The sequence below is a fragment of the Trichosurus vulpecula genome, chromosome 1 (assembly GCF_011100635.1).
Source record: "Trichosurus vulpecula isolate mTriVul1 chromosome 1, mTriVul1.pri, whole genome shotgun sequence".
Classification (NCBI taxonomy): Eukaryota; Metazoa; Chordata; class Mammalia; order Diprotodontia; family Phalangeridae; genus Trichosurus; species Trichosurus vulpecula.
The window spans coordinates 21,537,951-21,556,001 of record NC_050573.1 but is presented as its reverse complement, the minus strand read 5'-3'; the positions used below and the strand labels follow the sequence as shown (position 1 = coordinate 21,556,001).

General features: G+C 53.2%; 1 protein-coding gene across 2 annotated transcripts; it reads right to left on the bottom strand.

The window, feature by feature from the left end:
• Window positions 1-928: 928 nt before the first annotated feature.
• MMAB (metabolism of cobalamin associated B) lies at window positions 929-17,864 on the bottom strand. 2 transcript variants are annotated; one of them, XM_036761597.1, is made up of 9 exons: window positions 17,710-17,864; window positions 10,710-10,771; window positions 8,653-8,746; window positions 8,398-8,455; window positions 5,009-5,081; window positions 4,651-4,748; window positions 4,296-4,360; window positions 2,594-2,653; window positions 929-1,330 (listed from the first exon to the last, which is right to left on the bottom strand). In XM_036761597.1, exons 1-9 carry the CDS (start codon window positions 17,853-17,855, stop codon window positions 1,243-1,245), a joined length of 744 nt encoding a protein of 247 aa, XP_036617492.1. In that variant the 5' UTR covers window positions 17,856-17,864; the 3' UTR covers window positions 929-1,242. The 2 variants fall into 2 exon arrangements, with proteins under 2 accessions (XP_036617492.1, XP_036617499.1); XM_036761604.1 differs by lacking the exon at window positions 929-1,330 and adding an exon at window positions 2,008-2,515.
• Window positions 17,865-18,051: the final 187 nt, after the last annotated feature.

The following is an 18,051-nucleotide window of genomic DNA, read 5'->3' as shown; positions in this document are numbered from 1 at the left end:
TGATCGTGGTCCTCCCCACAACCTATCGAGGTCAGTAGCAGAGGCGCTGTCCTCACCCTCATTTAACGTAGGACACTGAGGCTGAGAAGCCAGACTTGCCTAGGGACACAGCCAGAAGCTGTCCGAGGTGGGATTCGAATCCAGGTCTCTTGACTCCCAAGTCTTGACTTCCTGGACCTGCACCACAATGCTTGTTTTCTCCCTTATTAACAGCCCCATTTTCTCCTAAACACCCTGGGGCAAAGCTGTGAACCGCTGTCAGTGATCCTGGAAACCCAATGACTTCTGATTTCAGATGAAAGCCTGCTCAGGCCTCTGGCCAGTCTGACTATTCCTCCCTCACACGGGGCTGGGGGACCGGAAGGCATCAGGTGGAAGCTGGGGGAGACGCACCGTCATCCTGGGCTTTCTGGGGGAAGGGCGGCTGATACAATTTAAATACATCCCAACTGCTGGGCTGACCCAGAGGCATTAGCTGATCCAGAGGCTCGCTCATCTTCCAAAGGTCCTGCCTCAAAGGAAGGCCTGATGCAATTGGAACGAGGGGCGGTGGGTCTGCTACCCAGACTGGAGCAGTCCTGACGTTGTCTGCCAGGGCGTCTGTGGGACCGGGGCAGAACTGTGAGCTTTCCCCTCCCCCCTCTACCCCGACTCGGGGACTGAAGGGGCCCAGCATTTGTGGGCAGCCCTTGCCTGTAAATCTGCTCGGGCCTCATCCTCACGCTTTGTGGGTGACGGATAACTTGGAGGTGACTACAATACCAAATCCTGCTGGCTTTTCCCTTTATAAATGTGACATTTAAGGCCCCTCTGGCACAGGTAAATCACATTTACGTTGTGGATGTGCTCAAGTGCTCTGCTGAATCCTTGAAGGCTGGCCACGGGAGGGCTTCGGGAACTTTACACACACACACACACACACACACACACACACACACACACATGTACACACACACGTACACACACACACACACACACCAGTTGTGTTTTCACAGACCCTGCACTGTGCCTTCTAGTTGTTTGGGGGGCATAGGCTGCTCACGGAGTCGATGATGGGCTGGGTTAGAGCTGTGAGGGTCTCTGACGTAGGCAGGGGTGCGGGTGGGGGTGGGAGTTCAGGCTTTTCATCAGGACGGTCCTGGGTCCGGACACCACACATGCTAACTCTGTCCCCACATTGCTGGGATGGGGCAGGAGGGCACCGGCCCCCTCGTTACAGGATTTCTCCAGCGTGCTGCAGCCTTAGGGGTCCTGTCTTCGGTAAATTTTTTCTTCTTTCCCCTCCTTCATGGCTGCATATCGGGCCAAAGTGAAGAGATAGTCACTGAGTCTGGAGGGGGAAGAGAGAGACAGAGTCAAACAGAACATGTCCAAAGGAGAGAGAAATGCTAACTGATTCCCAGATTAATGTTAAAGCAGACATTTAAATGGCCAATTGGTCCCTAGCAGAACTTAATGGTGGTGGTGGGTCCTCGGCCAACTCCCGTTTGATGAATTGGGCATGTGGTGAATTATTGTGAGAGCCCGAGGCTGAGGCCGGCGCCAAGGCTTCTTGCCCAACAGGCTTCTTGGCCAATAGCATCATCCCAACTGCCCGGCAGGAAGGCCCCTGGCACATGGAGGGGAGCAATGAGTCTAATGGACAGGCCCACTCTGGGCACCTCCACAACCAGACCTGTGAGTCAGAGAGGCTGAGGATCCTCAGTGGCCACCTCATCCGGCCCACACCTGACCAAGAATCACCTCCTCCCAACATCCCACATAGGTGGCCATCCAGCCTCTGCTAGAGGGATGTCCAGGAGGGGCAGCCCACCCCACTGCTGCCAATGTTAGAAAGTTTTGTTCCCAGGGAACCTGCTTCTGCAACCTACGCCCATTACTGCTAACGTACCACCTCCCAACAGAGAAGACCCGTTAGCCTTGGCAAGGGGACAGACGATCACTATTGGGAGGCAGGGCTGAGCATGGGAAGGAGCTCTGGACTGAGGGTCAGTAGCCTGGGGCCTTGTCCTGGCTCCACCCATCACTGCTTTGACCTCAGACAAGTCAGCTCCCTCTCTGGGTCTCATCCACAAAATGGAGACAGCACCCCCTGCCCTCCACCCTCACACTGCTGTGAGGACCAGGTAAGATCATGGATGGGACAGGGCTTCACTACTCCAGAACAACCTAAAGAGGCCAGCTTGTCACAGTCAAGCATCATCTCCATTTTTCTTTTATTCATGACACATCAAGAAAGCACCTACTGTGTGTGGTACCCTCCCTCACAAAACTACCATGTCCATTTTGCATGTGTTCTATAGACGTGTGTCCTTGTCAGAATGGAAGCTTCCTGAGGCATTGCTGATTGAATAAGACCTAGCTGCTGCCCTCAAAGGTGCCCGATGTCAGAGGCAGCATGACCTTGGCTGTGTATGTGCCCTCTAACTGGCTGAACTGCTTTGGTACCCAGCACTTGTTGCTCTGTCCTCCTCAAGGTGGAGAGTTGGAGGGAACGGGCCCTCGTTTCTAAGCCCTGTGAAGATAAAACGCTAAGCGTGGCATCAGAGGGGAGCCGTTTGGGGATTGGGATTCTTTACATTGGCTCTATTACCTGTTCAAGAATTTGGCCACGTTTGCATCCGTCTGCCCGGCCTGGACGAGCGGAACCACGCTAGAAGGGGGAGGAAAACAAGCAGAGATCACTGGCCTCCGTGGCCTGGGGCAGTGACCTCCAGCGCCACTCCCCTCACCTTCTCCCCGCTCAGGGCTGTCTTCTGAGCTGCCCTCAGCTCCATCGAGGGCCGGTCTTTGACCCCTGCTCACTGCCTGACTCACAATGCTATGAATGGGCAGCGTCCACACGCGTGAGATGGTGAAAATTCAGAGCAAGGGTGTTTAGACAACACCCGGGAAAGGAGCTCAGGGAGGGCCCAGATGAGGCGCCACCCCCTTTCCCACCCTCGTCACCCAAGGCAGGCGGCATCCTCCAGGTCGTACCCACTGCTTGCTTTCTCGGACTCTGGCGGACTGTGGAGGGCCAGCTGGGCCGGCCTGACTAGGGCGACTCTGGCTCATAGTCACAGAATGTTACAGAGGGAGAGGAGGGGGCTTAAGGACCAGCTGCACCAACCCTCCTACTTTACAGATGAGGAGATGGAGCAGCAGAGAGGGCTCATGACTCATCCAGGCTCACTGCGCAGCGGACAGAGCGCTGGACTTGGGAGTCAGGAAGACCTGACGTTGAACCGTGCCTCAGACACTGGCCATGTGATCCTGGAACAGTCGCTTTGACTGGGGCTGCCTCAGTTTCCTCAACAGTAAAAAGGGCTAATGTCAGAGGGCCTGCTTCCCAGGGTCATGATAAGGATCAGATGAGATGATACATCAGTGTGAACTGCTGTTACTGTTGCTTGTGGCAGAGATGAAGGGGCTCCCGTGCCCAGGACAGCCTCCTCTGCCCTCTGCCCAGATGCACCGCCCTTGGGAGGCCAGCCTGGGCTTGTTTGAGGGATCAGGCCTCTGAGAAGATCCCCACGCACTCGTGGCCATATGGGATCCCTTAATGAACGATCCAGAACAAGGGGAGGACCGACTTTATTTCCTGGTCCCTCCTCAGCTCCGCTCGCTGGCTCACGTCAGGACTTCTTCCCTCCCCGTGCAGGGCTGCAGAGCAGGTGGCCACTAAGCCAAGCGTCTGCGCGTGTCCTCTGACACGTGGCTCTAGACCGTGGGGAGAGGCCTGGGGCTGCCCCCACGCCTTCGTCCCAGGCTCACAAATGTCGGCTGAACAAAGGCGTCCTATCACACACGCGCCTGCTTCCTAACGCTCTGGCCGTGAGCAGGGGCATCGAAGCCTCCCGGGGCCTGGCCATGAGCCCCGGCTCTGAGTCACAGAAGGCCAAGTTCTCCACTGTACAGATGAGGAAACTGAGGCCCAGACAGGGTGACTGTCCCGAGAGCCATGATTAAGGAGCAGCACCCTGGGAATGAGAACCTTCCAGAAAGGCTGAAACGGAGGCCCGAAGGGTGTGAGGTGCCCAGGGTCACAGGGGCCGAGGGAAAACTCAGGACTAGAATCCAGGCCCCGACTCCCAGAGTCCTTTTCTCTGCCAGGCTGTCACTTCATTCATTCACTGCTTCATCCAGTCATTCACTCATCCAATCAGTCAGTCGCTCACTCATTCAGTCCCTCACTCGTTCATCCCCTCATGATCACAGCCTGGGCTGGCTGGGGTGGGGGTGGGGCAGCCACAAAGACAGGAGGACACATCGGCTCTCAGGCCATCCCTCCCTCCCATCCTCCAGCCTCTCACCATCTCTCTGCTCTGCGGCACACGGCTCGGCACATGTGGAGGGCTGCGCTGCTCTTACCTCCAGACTGAAACAGAAAACGAGACGTTGGCTCAGATGGGCTGTGGGGAAGGCCTGAAAAGAGCCGAGGCTCCTGCCCACGTCCAAAGGCCACAGAGGCGTGGCAGGGAGGGCAGGAGCCTCTGCTGCTTTTAGCAGACACAGATAGACACACAGACACATACAGGCAGACACAGACACATAGACAGACACACACAGATACAGAGACACGCAGACAGATACATAAGATACATCACACACACACACACACACACGTTAGGCCAAAGCCCAAGTGATCTGATGCCCCCCACTACATACAGGCAGAATGAAAGCTGTGAGGGCAGGAAGCTGGCTGGTGTACACGTCTATCCAGCGCTCCAGGTCCAGGATGGCATCCTCGCTGAATGCCGTGCGCTCTGCGGAGGGACAGAGGGAGTCCAAGGAAACCCTCACAAGGCCAATGCTCACTGCAGAGCCTGGGCAGCATGCCCTTGCCCTCCCCCAGAAGGACACAGCTTCTCCCCTCCCTCTAAGGGCTTCTCTGCCATCCCACAGCTGGGTCCCCGGCCCATCCAGAGACAACAGAGCTCGGGCTGAGGGAGGAGGTGCCTGGGATGCCCAGAGGCAGAGGGAGCTGCTCACCCCCTCTGTAAGGGTCAGATAAGGAGAAAATTACTCAAGTGAGCCTCCCTGGCCGAAGACAGCGGTGTTGCAATGGCTGAGCCGGCATCCTGCAGCCTGCACTGGACCTGGGGAGAGCAGAGAAAGGTAAGGATGCAGATCCGTTTGGGACAGCCAGAGAAGGGGAAGCAGAGGTGCCGTGTAACAGGCCAGTAAGGCACTGAGGCAGCAGGTTCCTGGAGACCATCAGAACCTTTAAACAGTGGACATTAAACTCTAATTAACAAACTCCTCTGGAACCTTCCATGTGAAAGGCCTTCCTGGAAACCTTGCCCTGCTTGCAAGAAGGGTTCTGGCTGGGCTGTGCCTGGGGCTGCAGGAGAACAAGGACCCCCTTGGCAATGGCTGCAGTGTGCAGACAGATCGTTCAAGACCCAACAGCAGAGGCGCTGCAGGGTCTCGATGCTGATCCGATGTCATACACACATATGTGCTCACACGCTTGTGCACGCGCGCACACACACACACACTTTTAGACTACTGAACTTTTCTAATGCTGACATCCTTGATTTGTCTAGCACCAACAGGCCAAAAACTCAAGCTTTATCTGTTTTGTAAATGGCTGGGGTCCACAAAGCGTGTCTGAGCATCATCTCTCCTTCTGACTTCCTTGTGAGCTCTCACAAGGCCCTCTGTGGAGGAGGAAGAGGAGGAGGAGGAAGAGGAGAAGGGGGGGAAGGAGGAGGAGGAGGGGGAAGAAGAAGAGGAAGAGGAGGAGGAGGAGGAGGAGGAGGAGGGATACCACAAAGGGAGTACTAAGTGTGACTGCTATTATGATGACCACAAAATCAGCGAAGGAAACACATGGGTCTTGGAACTCCAGATTTAAATCTCTACCAACTGGCTCCTGTATGAAGGAAACCTGTAAACTTGGACCCTGATTTCAGAAGTTTGGAAGCAGTTGGTGGTGCAGTGGATAGAGCCCTGGGCCAGGAATCAGGAAGACCTGAGTTCAAATCTACACTTACTTGTGTGACCCTGGGCAAGTAATTTAACCTCTGTCTGCCTCAGTTTCTCAAACTATAAAATGGGGCACCTACCTCCCAGGGGTGTTGTGAGGATCAAATGAGATTATAAATCCCTTAGCATAGTGCCCGGCACATAGTAGGTACTTTCGAATATGCGTGGATGGCGGGGAAAAAGCACTAGGTACGAAGGCTGAAGAGCTGGCTTTTTCTAACTCCCTGGCCCAGTTTGGCCACGGTTGGCCGTTGCGACTTGGAATAAATCCCTCCCCTCCTACCCTGCCAAGCCTCAGTTTTGTCGTCTATAAAATGAGCCTCAGACTAGACAATGCCAGGCCCCCTTCTAGCTCTGAGGCACCTACCTCTCAGGTACCTCTAATCCCTAAGCCTGAGCTTATGAGCCTCAAACCAAAGTGTAGACAGATGTCCCATCCTTCCCCTGGCCTCATGTTATTGGTGCCCCCATCTCCAATCTGCTCTGGAAAGCTGGCCAGGCCCCCGACCAAGGAGGGGCTGTCCTTATTAACAGAGTCTCTGAGGTGGACAGGAGCTCGGTGGCTGTGTCGTCCACCTTGTATCAGAAATCTCTGCTAGGACGTTTCCACCTAACAGACATCTGGCTTAATTCCACTGACAGGGAATCCGCATTCCACTCTGGGATAGCTGGGACGGCAAGCTTTTCCTATCAGAGAGCTGGAATCTGTCTCTACAGCTTGCAATCACTGCCCTCCCTGTCCCGCCGCCTGGGACTAAGCAAAAGAAGTCAGATCCCCCTTCCACGTTACAGCCATCAAGGTGCTTGGAGATGGTGATCCTGTGTCCTCAACACAGACTCCCGTCAGCAGCAGCAGGACTAGGCCAAAGCATCGTCAGGGGCAAATTTAGAATGTTAAATGCCTAAATCAATAAGAAAGGGAGTGAGGAACTCACTGAGGTGAGTCTGCACTTGTAACCAAGACAACAGTAAAGGCTAATGGGTGAAAATAAAAATGGAAACCATAAAGAAAAATCTGGGGCTGCTTTTTAAGAGATCAACAAAACTAATAAACGAAGAGGAAAAAAAAAAGAAAAACAAATAAGCCCAAATTAGAAGCGACAAAGTGAAAGCAAATTTTTTAAAAAATTAGATGACTATACACAAATCCATGTTAATAATCTAAGAATCTAAAAGAAATGACTGCTTATTTACAGAAGTGTACAACATCAAAAGTAACAAGTAGAGAATCCAATCTAAGTACACCAGGCTTAGACAAATCAGAAATATCTGCATGAAAGGACCAAGTCCGCATAGATTCATAAGCAAATTTGACCAAACTTTTAAAGAAAAAGTAATTTTAATGCCATACAGACTGATTCTACAAAGAGAGAAAGATGGCATACAGTTCTGATCCCTAAACCAGGCAAAGATAAGGTTGAGAAAGGAAACTCTAGGCCAAGACCATTAATGCATACTGACACAGAATTTTCGATAGGATAATAGATTTAGAGGTCTTCAAGGTCAAACCTCTCTCTTTACTGAGTCCTAAAACACTGACTCCTGGAGATCTTAAGTGACTTGCCTAGGACCGCACAGCTAATAATACTCAGGAATAGAAAAGAGCAGCACAACAAAAATCTTATTGATTATGACCAAGTATGATTTATAACTGGAATGCAAGGATGGCTAAGATCAGGATCACAGTCAAAGTAATAAATCTTTTCAACACAAGAAAAAAAGTAAAGATTACATAATTATAACATTAGAAGAGAAAGCCTTTGATAAAATATAGCACTTAGTGATGTTCAAAACACTAAAAAATAAGGGAAAAGAAGGATCTTTTTCTTCACATGATAAAGCGTATATATTTGAAAGCATGAGCTAATAGCAATTCTTTGCTGGGATCTGACAGCAGGCCCATGGTATTTGTCAAGCAGTCATGGCCCCTGATACAAAGGGACTGTCCTTGAGCTGTCCCCAAACCAAGCCTAAGGTGGGAAGCCCACTGTAGCATTACAGAATCACCCCTGGCCTTAGCAGGGTAACTACAAAAAAAATCCCCCTAGTGGAACCCCAAATGGAGTAGGTTTCTATATAATGGGCGTATTGCCAAAACAGGCTTTTCCCCTGGCTGGTCTCGGCTTGGGCAGCATCGGGAACCAGGGACCATGCTGCAGAGAAAGCAGGAAGTTACGCTAGGATTGACCTACATAGTGAATATAGGTCAAACCTAATTTTTTTATACCAAAATTCAGGTTGACTTATAGCTCACAATATAGGGCAGCTCAATATGTCTCTTGGTCCCTTCTAGGAGGATGCCCCCAGAGCGCTTTCCAATGTGAGGGACGGAGGAAGGGAGGCCAGCCACCCCTGCAGGCAAGCTGAGAAGTGTGCCCACTGCTGGGCTCATTCACCGTGGGGGAAGGGGCTGGTGTTACTCACTTTCTCAAGTTCATCCACGAATGGGTGGCCTTTGTCTGTCATGACTTCTATGGCAAACCTAAAGGGAAGCAGAAAAAGTCATTGCTTAGACTGGAGCCTTGGGCTCGGCGGACCTCTTGCTATCCTGGGCCCCGAGGTGATCCATGGAGCGGGATTAGAAGTCCTCCTGAGAAGGGGCCACACAGTGACTACAGTCATTGGCTGCATACGTGTCCAAGGCAAAGACATCTCAGACCCCAGTCACAGCTTAGTTACCCAATAGCTGAACTTAATTCATCAGTTGTTCCCAAGGCTTCAAACACTTGGTCATCTTTGAGTCTCCTTTCTCCAGTGAAAGTGCTGGAAAAACCTGTGGAAAGAGAAGATGACAGAGGTCAGGAGCTTGCTCTGAGTCAGCCATGGTGAGGTAGGGGAGGGGGAACCCTAGGGCTTCTTCCCATAGACCCTTCCCGTCTATTACAGGGATTCCCACTCAACAAAGCACCTGCATCGGTGTTATTCTAAGTATGAGGGCAGTTTTAGGGACAATGAGACACTTTCCTTAGAACAGGGTAGATCAGAGCTGGGAGGGGCCTTAGAACAGGAAATGTCAGAGCTGGGAGGGGCCTTAGAGCAGGGGATGTCAGAGCTGGGAGGGGCCTTAGAGCAGGGGATGTCAGAGCTGGGAGGGGGCTTGGAAATCTAGTTTCATCTCCAGATTCTCCAGAAAAAGAAACTGAGCCTTCAGGAAGGGGGGGCCTCTGTGAAACTCCTAAGGTACCACACCTTGTTAATGAGAGATCTAGGTCCACACTCCGGGTCACCTGACTTTAAGCGGTAAGAAGAAGACAGAGCAGACGCCTAGAAAAACACTAACAGCTAACATCCAGACGCTCTCCATGGTTTACAAAGCGCTGTACAGATACTCTCACTTGAAGCTCACGGCCATCCTGGGAGGTAGGTGGTATGATCACTCCCATTTTATAGGTGAGGAAACTGAGGCAGAGAGCTGTCAAGTGCCTCGCCCAAGGTCCCACCCTAGGAAGTGTCGGAGGCTGGGCTGGAACTCCTGGCCCAGTGCCCTGACCACTCTGCCACCCATCCTTAACCTGCCTGGAACACTGAGAACCAAACCGTTACACGAGCAAAGCCGGACAAACCAAACAAGTTCTGACTGTCGCAAAACATATTTTAAACACCAGCCCCACTAAGACAGGGGGCCCAGCATGAAAAAATAAACACCAACCGCCAAGGGGGCTGAGGGGGCCGGGGCCTCCAAGCTCCCACTTGGGTCTCACGGCCCGGGAGGTCGGCCGGCAGGGGGCGTGGGTCTCCCTTGCACTGACCCCCAGCGATATAAGCGAGGAGCTGGGGTCTGGGAGGCCAGGCCATGGCGGGGACGTTGCCCTGGTGCTTCACATTCACAATTCTCACCCAGGCCCTCACCCCGCTGGCATCTTCCTCACTCTAACACTTTTTCCTAGGCAGAATATAGTCCAACCTCTTTGGGGAGTATTTATTCCCACCTCTTTTATTCTGGAGGGGGGAGGGTGGGGCAATTGGGGTTAAGGGACTTGGCCAAGGGCACATAGCTAGTACACATGTCAATCGTCTGAGGCTGGATTTGAACTCAGGTCCTCCTGACTCCAGGGTCGGTGCTCTACCCGCTGCACCATCCAGCTGCCCCCCCATCCTCTTTTTTTTTTTTTAATCTCTGGGGTACACTGCATTTCAGCAGCCATGGCTGAGAATCTCCACCCAAGGGAGAACCTCTGTGTTGGGAGACACCCGTCCTGGGGTCCTCTGACTCAACCACTGAGGATGAGGAAGCTGCGGGCCAGAGAGGTGCAGATGACCCTTCTAAAGGGATCTGACCAGGAAGCAGCGGGGGAACCAGAATCCGCACTGGGATCCTTCAGCTCCACATCAAGCCACATCCGCCTCATCACCCTGACCTGGACGTGTCCACAAGGCTGATGCACGCCTTGAAATTAAGCAATGAATGAACGCGTTAAGGATGGAATGCACTGTCCGTCACTAAGATTGGAACGGATGCAGAGAGAACGGAGCAGGACCCAGGAAACCATCACGACTAAGCTCAGCAGGGAGACCCCTCAGCTTCTGGGGGGGGATGGCCGGGGTCCTATCAGCTGTGGTTCAGGGGCTGACCCCCTCTAATTCGCTTTTCTTTTGTTAGCAGGGAAGGCCCGGCGGGGGGTGGGGGGGGAAGGGGAATCTCCCTGGAGATAGAGGAGGTGTGAACAAGCAGGGCTTTTAATGGAGAGGAGGGAAGAGCCAGCTTGTGCCTAGTCCCGAGGCTTCTCTTACTCCACCTTGGTCTCCTGTTCTGGTATAGATCTTGGGCGGCCTCCTTGTCTCTGAGGAAGAGGGCGGCCTGTGGAGAAGCACATCTCGGGGTAAGTCACCTTAGCCGTGTTTATTCTGCGTGAGCCCCCCACCCCCAAGGATACGGGAGACTCACTTCCTGCCCTCCAGTCTTGGAGACCGGGAGGTCCAGGGGCGTGAGGAAGAGAGCACCTCGGCAGCAGGGGGCTCCCACCTCTGCCTGCTTTTTTACCAGCCTGGCCTAGGTGCACGCGGTGGCCCTGGCCAAGTCACTTAACCTGGGACTTCTTTTCCTGCTCTGAAATGGGAAATAACCGTGGCACCTGCTGAATGAGATCACGTGCGTCTCGAGCTGCACCCCTCCATCCCCCATCCCCCGGGACGTGTGAGGGACATGTGTGCAGAAAGGAGAGGGGCTGGCTGGACGGAAGGCTGCGTGTCCCCCTATTGCCTTCCCTCATGGCACCATCAAGGGAAGCTGAGGAAGGCCCCTGGAAAGTGCACCCGCTGGAGGGGCTGATTTCAGTGAACAAGAGTGGCTAGGGATGGGTGGGCATGAAGGGGCTGCAATCTGCACCACTGGGGGGTATAAATGAGAGCTGTTATAATGGGAGGCCACAGAGGCCGGTCGAAGCCACTAACATCGATCCCCTTCGGTCCTACCAGTCTAAAGATCCTTCCCTCCAAACACCAATCAATGGAAATCAAGAGGTGGAAAACTCTTGATGTGGCTAGGAAGTCCCGGGCCTGCTTTGTGACAAACGGTGAGTGTGACCCCCTTCGGAGCGGCAGCCTGGAGAGGTCCCACACTCATGCTGGCGGGGCTCCTCGCTGCTCAGGGGCTTTGTCAAAGCCCTCTCTCACAAAGGCTCCCCTGACAATGGCGGGCATGATGTGTTCCATTCGGTCCTGTCCTTGATGACGTCTTCCCTGTGCTGTTGGCTGGCCCGGCAGAGCCAAGTCTGTCTCTGTGTCTCACCCACCACCTGTATACATGCACTTAGTACCCCCAGGAGCGGCTCTGAGCTTCGCCCCTGTGGCTGAGGCCCAAGATGTTCCATCCTGGAGTGGACCCCAGGACCAGCCCCTTTCCAAGCGATGGGTGGGAGCCCAAGGCTTCTTTTGTTGCTAGGAAATGAGAAGCGGGCCCTGTGCTGGAGGGGAAAGCCGAGGCCAATGCCCCACCAAGGCACCATGGCAAGCCCCAGCCAAGACTCTGGAGCCAGCTGTGACATCTTCACTCATCCCTCCTCCCTACAACGTACATGCCCACCTCTTCCACCTCTTGGACACAGTCAAGCAACCATTCCTTGGCTCAGGTCCTGGTCACCCCTTGCTGGAGGTCCTTGGTGGTCTCCGCCCTGGGCTCCCTACAGCCTCCTGAATCAAACATCAGCCCCCTTCATGGCCTGGCCCTCATGGTTCTCCAGCCTCCTCCTCTCCCGCTCTGGGATTCAGCCACGCTGGGCCTTCTGTCCCTGGTTCACTGGCCACTGGCGAGGCCTAGGATGAACCTCCTTAGTTATGAGTAGAGAGTCCCTCCCCTCCTTCAGGGAGCAGCTCCTCCACAGGATGCCTTTCCCAATCGCCCCAGCAGCTCAACCTCACACTATTTCGTATTTACTTGTGTTAACTTTCTTTATGTTTATTCTGAATATATGTAAGTATGTCCTGGTTGTCTTCCTAGTTGGAATGTCAGCTCCTAGGGAGTGGAGACTGTTTTATTCACTGTTTTGGTATACCCAGCACCCCGCATACAGTAGGTGTTTAATAAATGCTTGTGGGCTGACTGATTAAAGCCCCCAGCCTGTCTTTTCAGGTCTCACTGTACACTGGACTCTGGTCCAGTCAGTCTGGCCTTGGCTACTTCCTCTGTATCTGCAGTACACAATCCCTCCCCCTCTGCCTCCCAACGCCGCCTTCTCAGTGGGCCCTTAATAAACAGTGAGTAACTGCATTCCCCATCCCTAACCTTGGCATCCTCAACAACTTGCACATGGTAGGGGCTTTAAAAAGCCTTGCTGAGTAGAGGTAAGCCTGGGCTTGGTTACCTTTGTTTGGCCAGTGGAACTTGGGGAGAAGAGGGGAAGGGTGGCTATCCCAAAGGCTGAGAGCCTTTGGGGGGAATCCTGGGCATCTGGTTCTGGCAGGGCTGGCTCAGGGGACCCAGAGCTGGAAGGGGCTTTAGAGAGGATCTACTTTACAGGTCAAGAAACTGAGGCCCCGAGCAGGCAGTGAAGACTTGCTCATGGTCACACAGGTCAGTAAAATTTAGGCTCCCTGACTCTAAATCCCTGTAGGATTCTTTCAACTTTTTGGAATATTTTCAGGGTATTAGGTGGGTTTTTTTTTTTCCACTTTAAAGTGGACTTGACTTTTGCAAATAGCCCTAAGTCATCAGAGGTGACTGACTGAACTGGAAAATCCTATTGTGGGTCCAAAAGAAGGTATGGCCCTAAAGCCAACAGACTCAGTAGGTTTCCTGGTAGTTCCTACTCTGACTTTGATGGCAAGTGCAAAAGGTGGGTCTGGGCATGTTTGGACTGGCAGCTGCACCAGGGGAGTGAATGTCTGGATTCAGAATGGATTAGAAGGTTCAGGAGAATCCATAAATTTTAATGTTTGTTAAAAACACCCACACAAAAAGAACCTGACTTTATAAATACTAGAGCCGAAAGGCACTCTGAGGGCCTCTTGTCCACCCTATTCATTCTACAGATGGGGAAACCAAGGCCCTGGGGGAGAGTGATTTGTCTGAGGATTCACAAAGCAATGAAGAGACCATAAGGGAGCAAACTCGGGTCTTCTGATTCCCTAAGTCTGGGATTCCACTGAGTAGAATAAACAGAACTGAACCAGATTAATAATTATCCCAACTTTTCTCTGGGAACTAAAGGATTTTTCTGGCCCTTCTGGGCCATCGGAATCAATTCTCAAGGTTTACGAAGCACTCTGTGGGTCAGGCGCTCTGCTAAGTGCTGGAGACACAAAGAAAAAAGCCAGCAGCTCCTCCCCTCCAGGAGCGGGCACTCTAATGGGAGATGACACGTACATGAACAGACCATGTTGGGGGGCTGTTGAGAGGAAGGGTCTAGCGGTGGGGGGGAGGAGGGAATGGGAGAGGCCTCTGCAGAAGGGAAGGAAGCAGGCCCTCCAAGGGGCAGAGGTAAGGAGGGAGAGCTTTCCAAGAAGAGGAGACGGCCTAGGCAAAGGCCCAGAGGTGGGGAATGGAACACCATGTAGGAGGAGCAAAAGGTACAAATCAATATGGTAGAAATCTGCATAAGTGACACGTAAGAAGATTGGAAAGATGCCAAGGAGGGGAGGGAGCATTTGATCCTAGGGGTAACAGGGAGATTGTCAGGCTGGGCGCCAGGGTCAAACCTGCGAAGTCACTTTGGCTGCCAAGGGGAGCGCGGACCAGACTGGAGACAGGCTTGAGGCAGGGAGGCCAATGAGGAGGCCCCAGAGACAGTCTGGGGGGAAAGGGGATGAGAGCCTAAATGAGGGAGGGGAAAGGATACCTATGGGAGACGTGGAAATAGAAATGGACAGAGAAAGGCAGTGTGGGATTGTGGGTGGGGCCCTTGGCGAGAAGACATGGGTTCAGATCCTGTCTCAGACCCTTCCTAGCTTGTGTGCTCCTGGTCTCACTTCCTTCAACAGTAAAATGACAGGGCTGGAGACTTGGGGTCCCCTCCAGCATGAAATCTGTGAGCCCCATCTACTGCCTGTATGGGGAGGGGAAGATGATGCCCCAATTAGGATAAGGGAGCTGGCCACCAAGGCAGTGTTGGGCGGGGCTGGATGGCAGGAGGCCTGCACTGCGGTGGGGCTCCCAGGGGGCAGGTGGCAGTGGTGCTGGGCATCTTGCCTGTGGTGGTGCTGGGCACTGGGCACACCGAAGGGTCATGGCTGTGAAGAGGAATGACATCTCAGATCTCATCCAATTCTCTCATTTTTCAGCCAAAAAACTAAGGCCCAGGAAAGCGTCTCTCACTGCAGGTCGCCCAGCACAGCCCTGGGCACAGGGCAGGGGCACAGGGCACCTCAGCTGGTCTGGCAACACCAGTTGTTCTAAGGGTGGCCTGGATGTTGTCCCACTAGGTGAGGGACTGACCTGCCCTAGGAATGGATTCAGATGTTCCTGGATTTAGAGGGGAAGGGCCTTGGAGGCCACCTGGTCAATCTCCTCATTTTACAGATAGAGAAACTGAGGCCCAGACATCGGAAGGCACGTGGGGGAGAGGCAGCACAGCCAGGATTATCACCCAGCTCCTAGAATTCCAAGTGCAGCCTCCAAGGAGGCATGGCTGGCCTCAGGGGAAGGAGGACAGCTGTGAGAGATTGGCTCAGGAGGGGAGCAATGAGTGGAGGTCAAGGATGCCCTCTGGAAAGAGAAGTGGCTGTGTCCCAGGCTGCTGGGGCCTCGTAACAAAGACTGGGCTTGTCAGGGGTCAGGGAGGCCAACTCCCACTAAGTTATGGGTTGGGACTGGGAATCTCTGAGCTCAGGACCTTCCGACTCTGGGATCTGCCATCAAGGCAACCCAAGTCTGGGTTCATCCTCAGCTCTGCCACTGACTCAGCATGACTTTGGGTAAACCACTTACCTTGTTTTCTGGGACTCATTTTCCCCATTTGTAAACCAAAGGAATGTAAGATCTCCACCCTATTCTCATCAGCCGGTGCTGTCCCTCAGACCATGGAGAGACCCTCCTATTGGTCTCCCTGCTTCAAGCTTCTCCCTCTTCAAAGTGCCCTCCACACAGCTGCCAATGGAATCCATCCCTCTTAAAGCCTTCTGCTCAGAAGGTCCAGCAGCTCTCTATCACCGCTAGGATAAAATACAAACCCCCCTGGCATTCAAAGACAACCAAACTCCAGCCTGCTTTTCCATGCTTACTACCACGTGATGCTCCCTTTACTTCCCCATTCTGGTCAAACTGGCCTGTTTGCTCCTATACAATGTGCATTTCCCACCTCCAAGACTTTGTCCACGCCGTGCCCCATATTTCCAGCTTTCCTTTATATGAAGCTCTTCCAGATCCCTCAGCTGCTAATGCCCTACCTGATTACCTTGTATTTACACACATACACACACACTCCCTCTCTCTCTCTCTCTTTCCCCCTCTCTCAATATATGTGTATATATGTATACATGTAATATGTATATATTTGCTTTATATATATATTATTCTTTAGAAGAATAATAGCTAACGTTTATACAGCACTTTAAGGTTTGTGAAAGACTGTACATATGTCTTCTTCTTTTCCCTCTATACTACTTCACTTGGCAGTACCATCAGCTCCCACGGATTTAATGACTATCTCTATGCTGAAGATTGTCAAACATACCTATTCTGCCCCAACCTCTCTGCTGACCTCCAGTCTCACGTCTCTACTTTTCTCTCAGACATCTCGAACTGGACGTCCCATAGACATCCTTGACTCAACATGTGCAAAATGGACCTTAATACCTTTCCCCTTAAACCCTCCTGCTTTGACCCTCCCTATGACTGCTGAGGGCACCACCAGCTGACCAATCCTCAGGGCTCTGAACCTAGGAGTCAGCCCGGACTCCTCCCTATCTCTCACCCCCCAGATCCAGGATGGTGCCAAGGCCTGTCCATTTTACCTCTGCGGCATCTCTCCAATCGGCCCCTGCCCTGGTGCAGACCCTCATCCCCTCACCCCTGGACCGCTGCATAGCTGCTGGAGGTCTGGCAGCCTCAGGTCTCTTCCCACTCTGATCTAGCCTCTATTCAGCTGCCCAACTGATCTTCCTAACATGAAAGTCTGACCATGTTATTCCACCCCATTCTGTTATCTCCCCGTCTCCTCCAGCATGCTCCGTTGGGCGTTCAAAGCACCCATAATCTTTCCAGTCTTCTCACACCTGACTCTCTGACACATGCTCTGACCCAGTGGCACCGGCCTCCTGGATGTCCCACCACCGAGACCTTCCATCTCTCAGCTCTGGGCATTTCCTCTGACTGTTCCCCATGCCTCCTCTCATACCACTGACCTCCCGGCTTTCTTCAAGTCTTAACTAAAATCCCCTCTTCTACAGGAGCCCTTCCCCAACCCCTTTGTCTCAGTACTTCATTTCCTATGTATCCTGTAGTATACAGCTTGCTTTCTATACATTTGTTTGCACGTTTCTCCTCCCATTAGACTGTAAGCTCCTTGAGGGCAGGGATGGTCTTGTGCCTCTTTTTGTATCCCCTGTGCCTGGCACACAGTAGGTGTACTTAAGACATATCTTATTTGTAAAGTGCTATTAAAATCTCCATTTTAACTGGGGCAGACAGAGGTTAAGTGCTTCGCCCAGGGCGGCACAGTCACTAAATGTCTGAGGCAAGATTCAAACTCAGGTCCCACTTTGTAGCCACTATACCCCTGCTGCTTCCTGAGGCAGGACCCGTTTCATTTTTTATCATGATAACAACATCACTAATGGGTGTGAGTGTGGCCAGAGTATACAGGGCCGGCCTCAACTCAGGAAGATCTGGGTTCAAGTCCTGCCTTGGACACACTGCTGGTTGGGTATGAAGCAGCTCATGTTACTTAAGCACAGTAGACAAACTCTTAGATGACCAGCTGGGGAGGAGGCGCAGCCCTGCATTGGTGGAGGGAGTTTCCTCTTCTGGGAGAGCTCCCAATACCAATGAAAACACAGGTCCCAACATCTGGCACACAGTAGGTGCTTAATAAATGCTTGTTGGCTGACTGATCAAGATGGAAGGGGTTGCAAGCTCCTCGCACAGAGGCACGTGGAGGAGAGGGGAGGGTGTGAATGCCTGCTTTCGGGTCCTCGTAGCGACGCCGCCCAGTGTTGCCATGGTGACACCCAAGCGAGGCTACGTCGTCGCCGCGCTGACGTCACGGCGGGGCTGCGTTACCAAGGCGATGCCCCTACGAGGCGGCGGTCACCCCCGCGAGTCGCTGCCTCCTGGGCCTGCTGGCCGAAGAGCCCAGCACTCACCTTTCAGCGCTTTCCCCTTGCTGGGATCCGCGGCCCTGCCTACGGGAGCACCGCAACCCCCGCGCGCAGACGAGACGGGCCAGGCCCATGTCCAGGCCCAGGCCTAGGCCAGGGCCCATTCGGCCGCCCATACTCCATAGAGCCATCGCGTTGAGCCTGACCCTGCTCGGATCCCGTACAGTCCCCGAGGTCACGCCACCAAGCGCACCACCGCCTGTTCTCGTTGTCCGATTGGCCAGTGCCTCTCTGCCGAGGGGCCGACCTGACCCCGAGAAGCATTTCCGATTGGTTCCAGAGGCCCAACGGGGGCGGTGGTCGTGCCACGTGATGTACGTTCCTCGA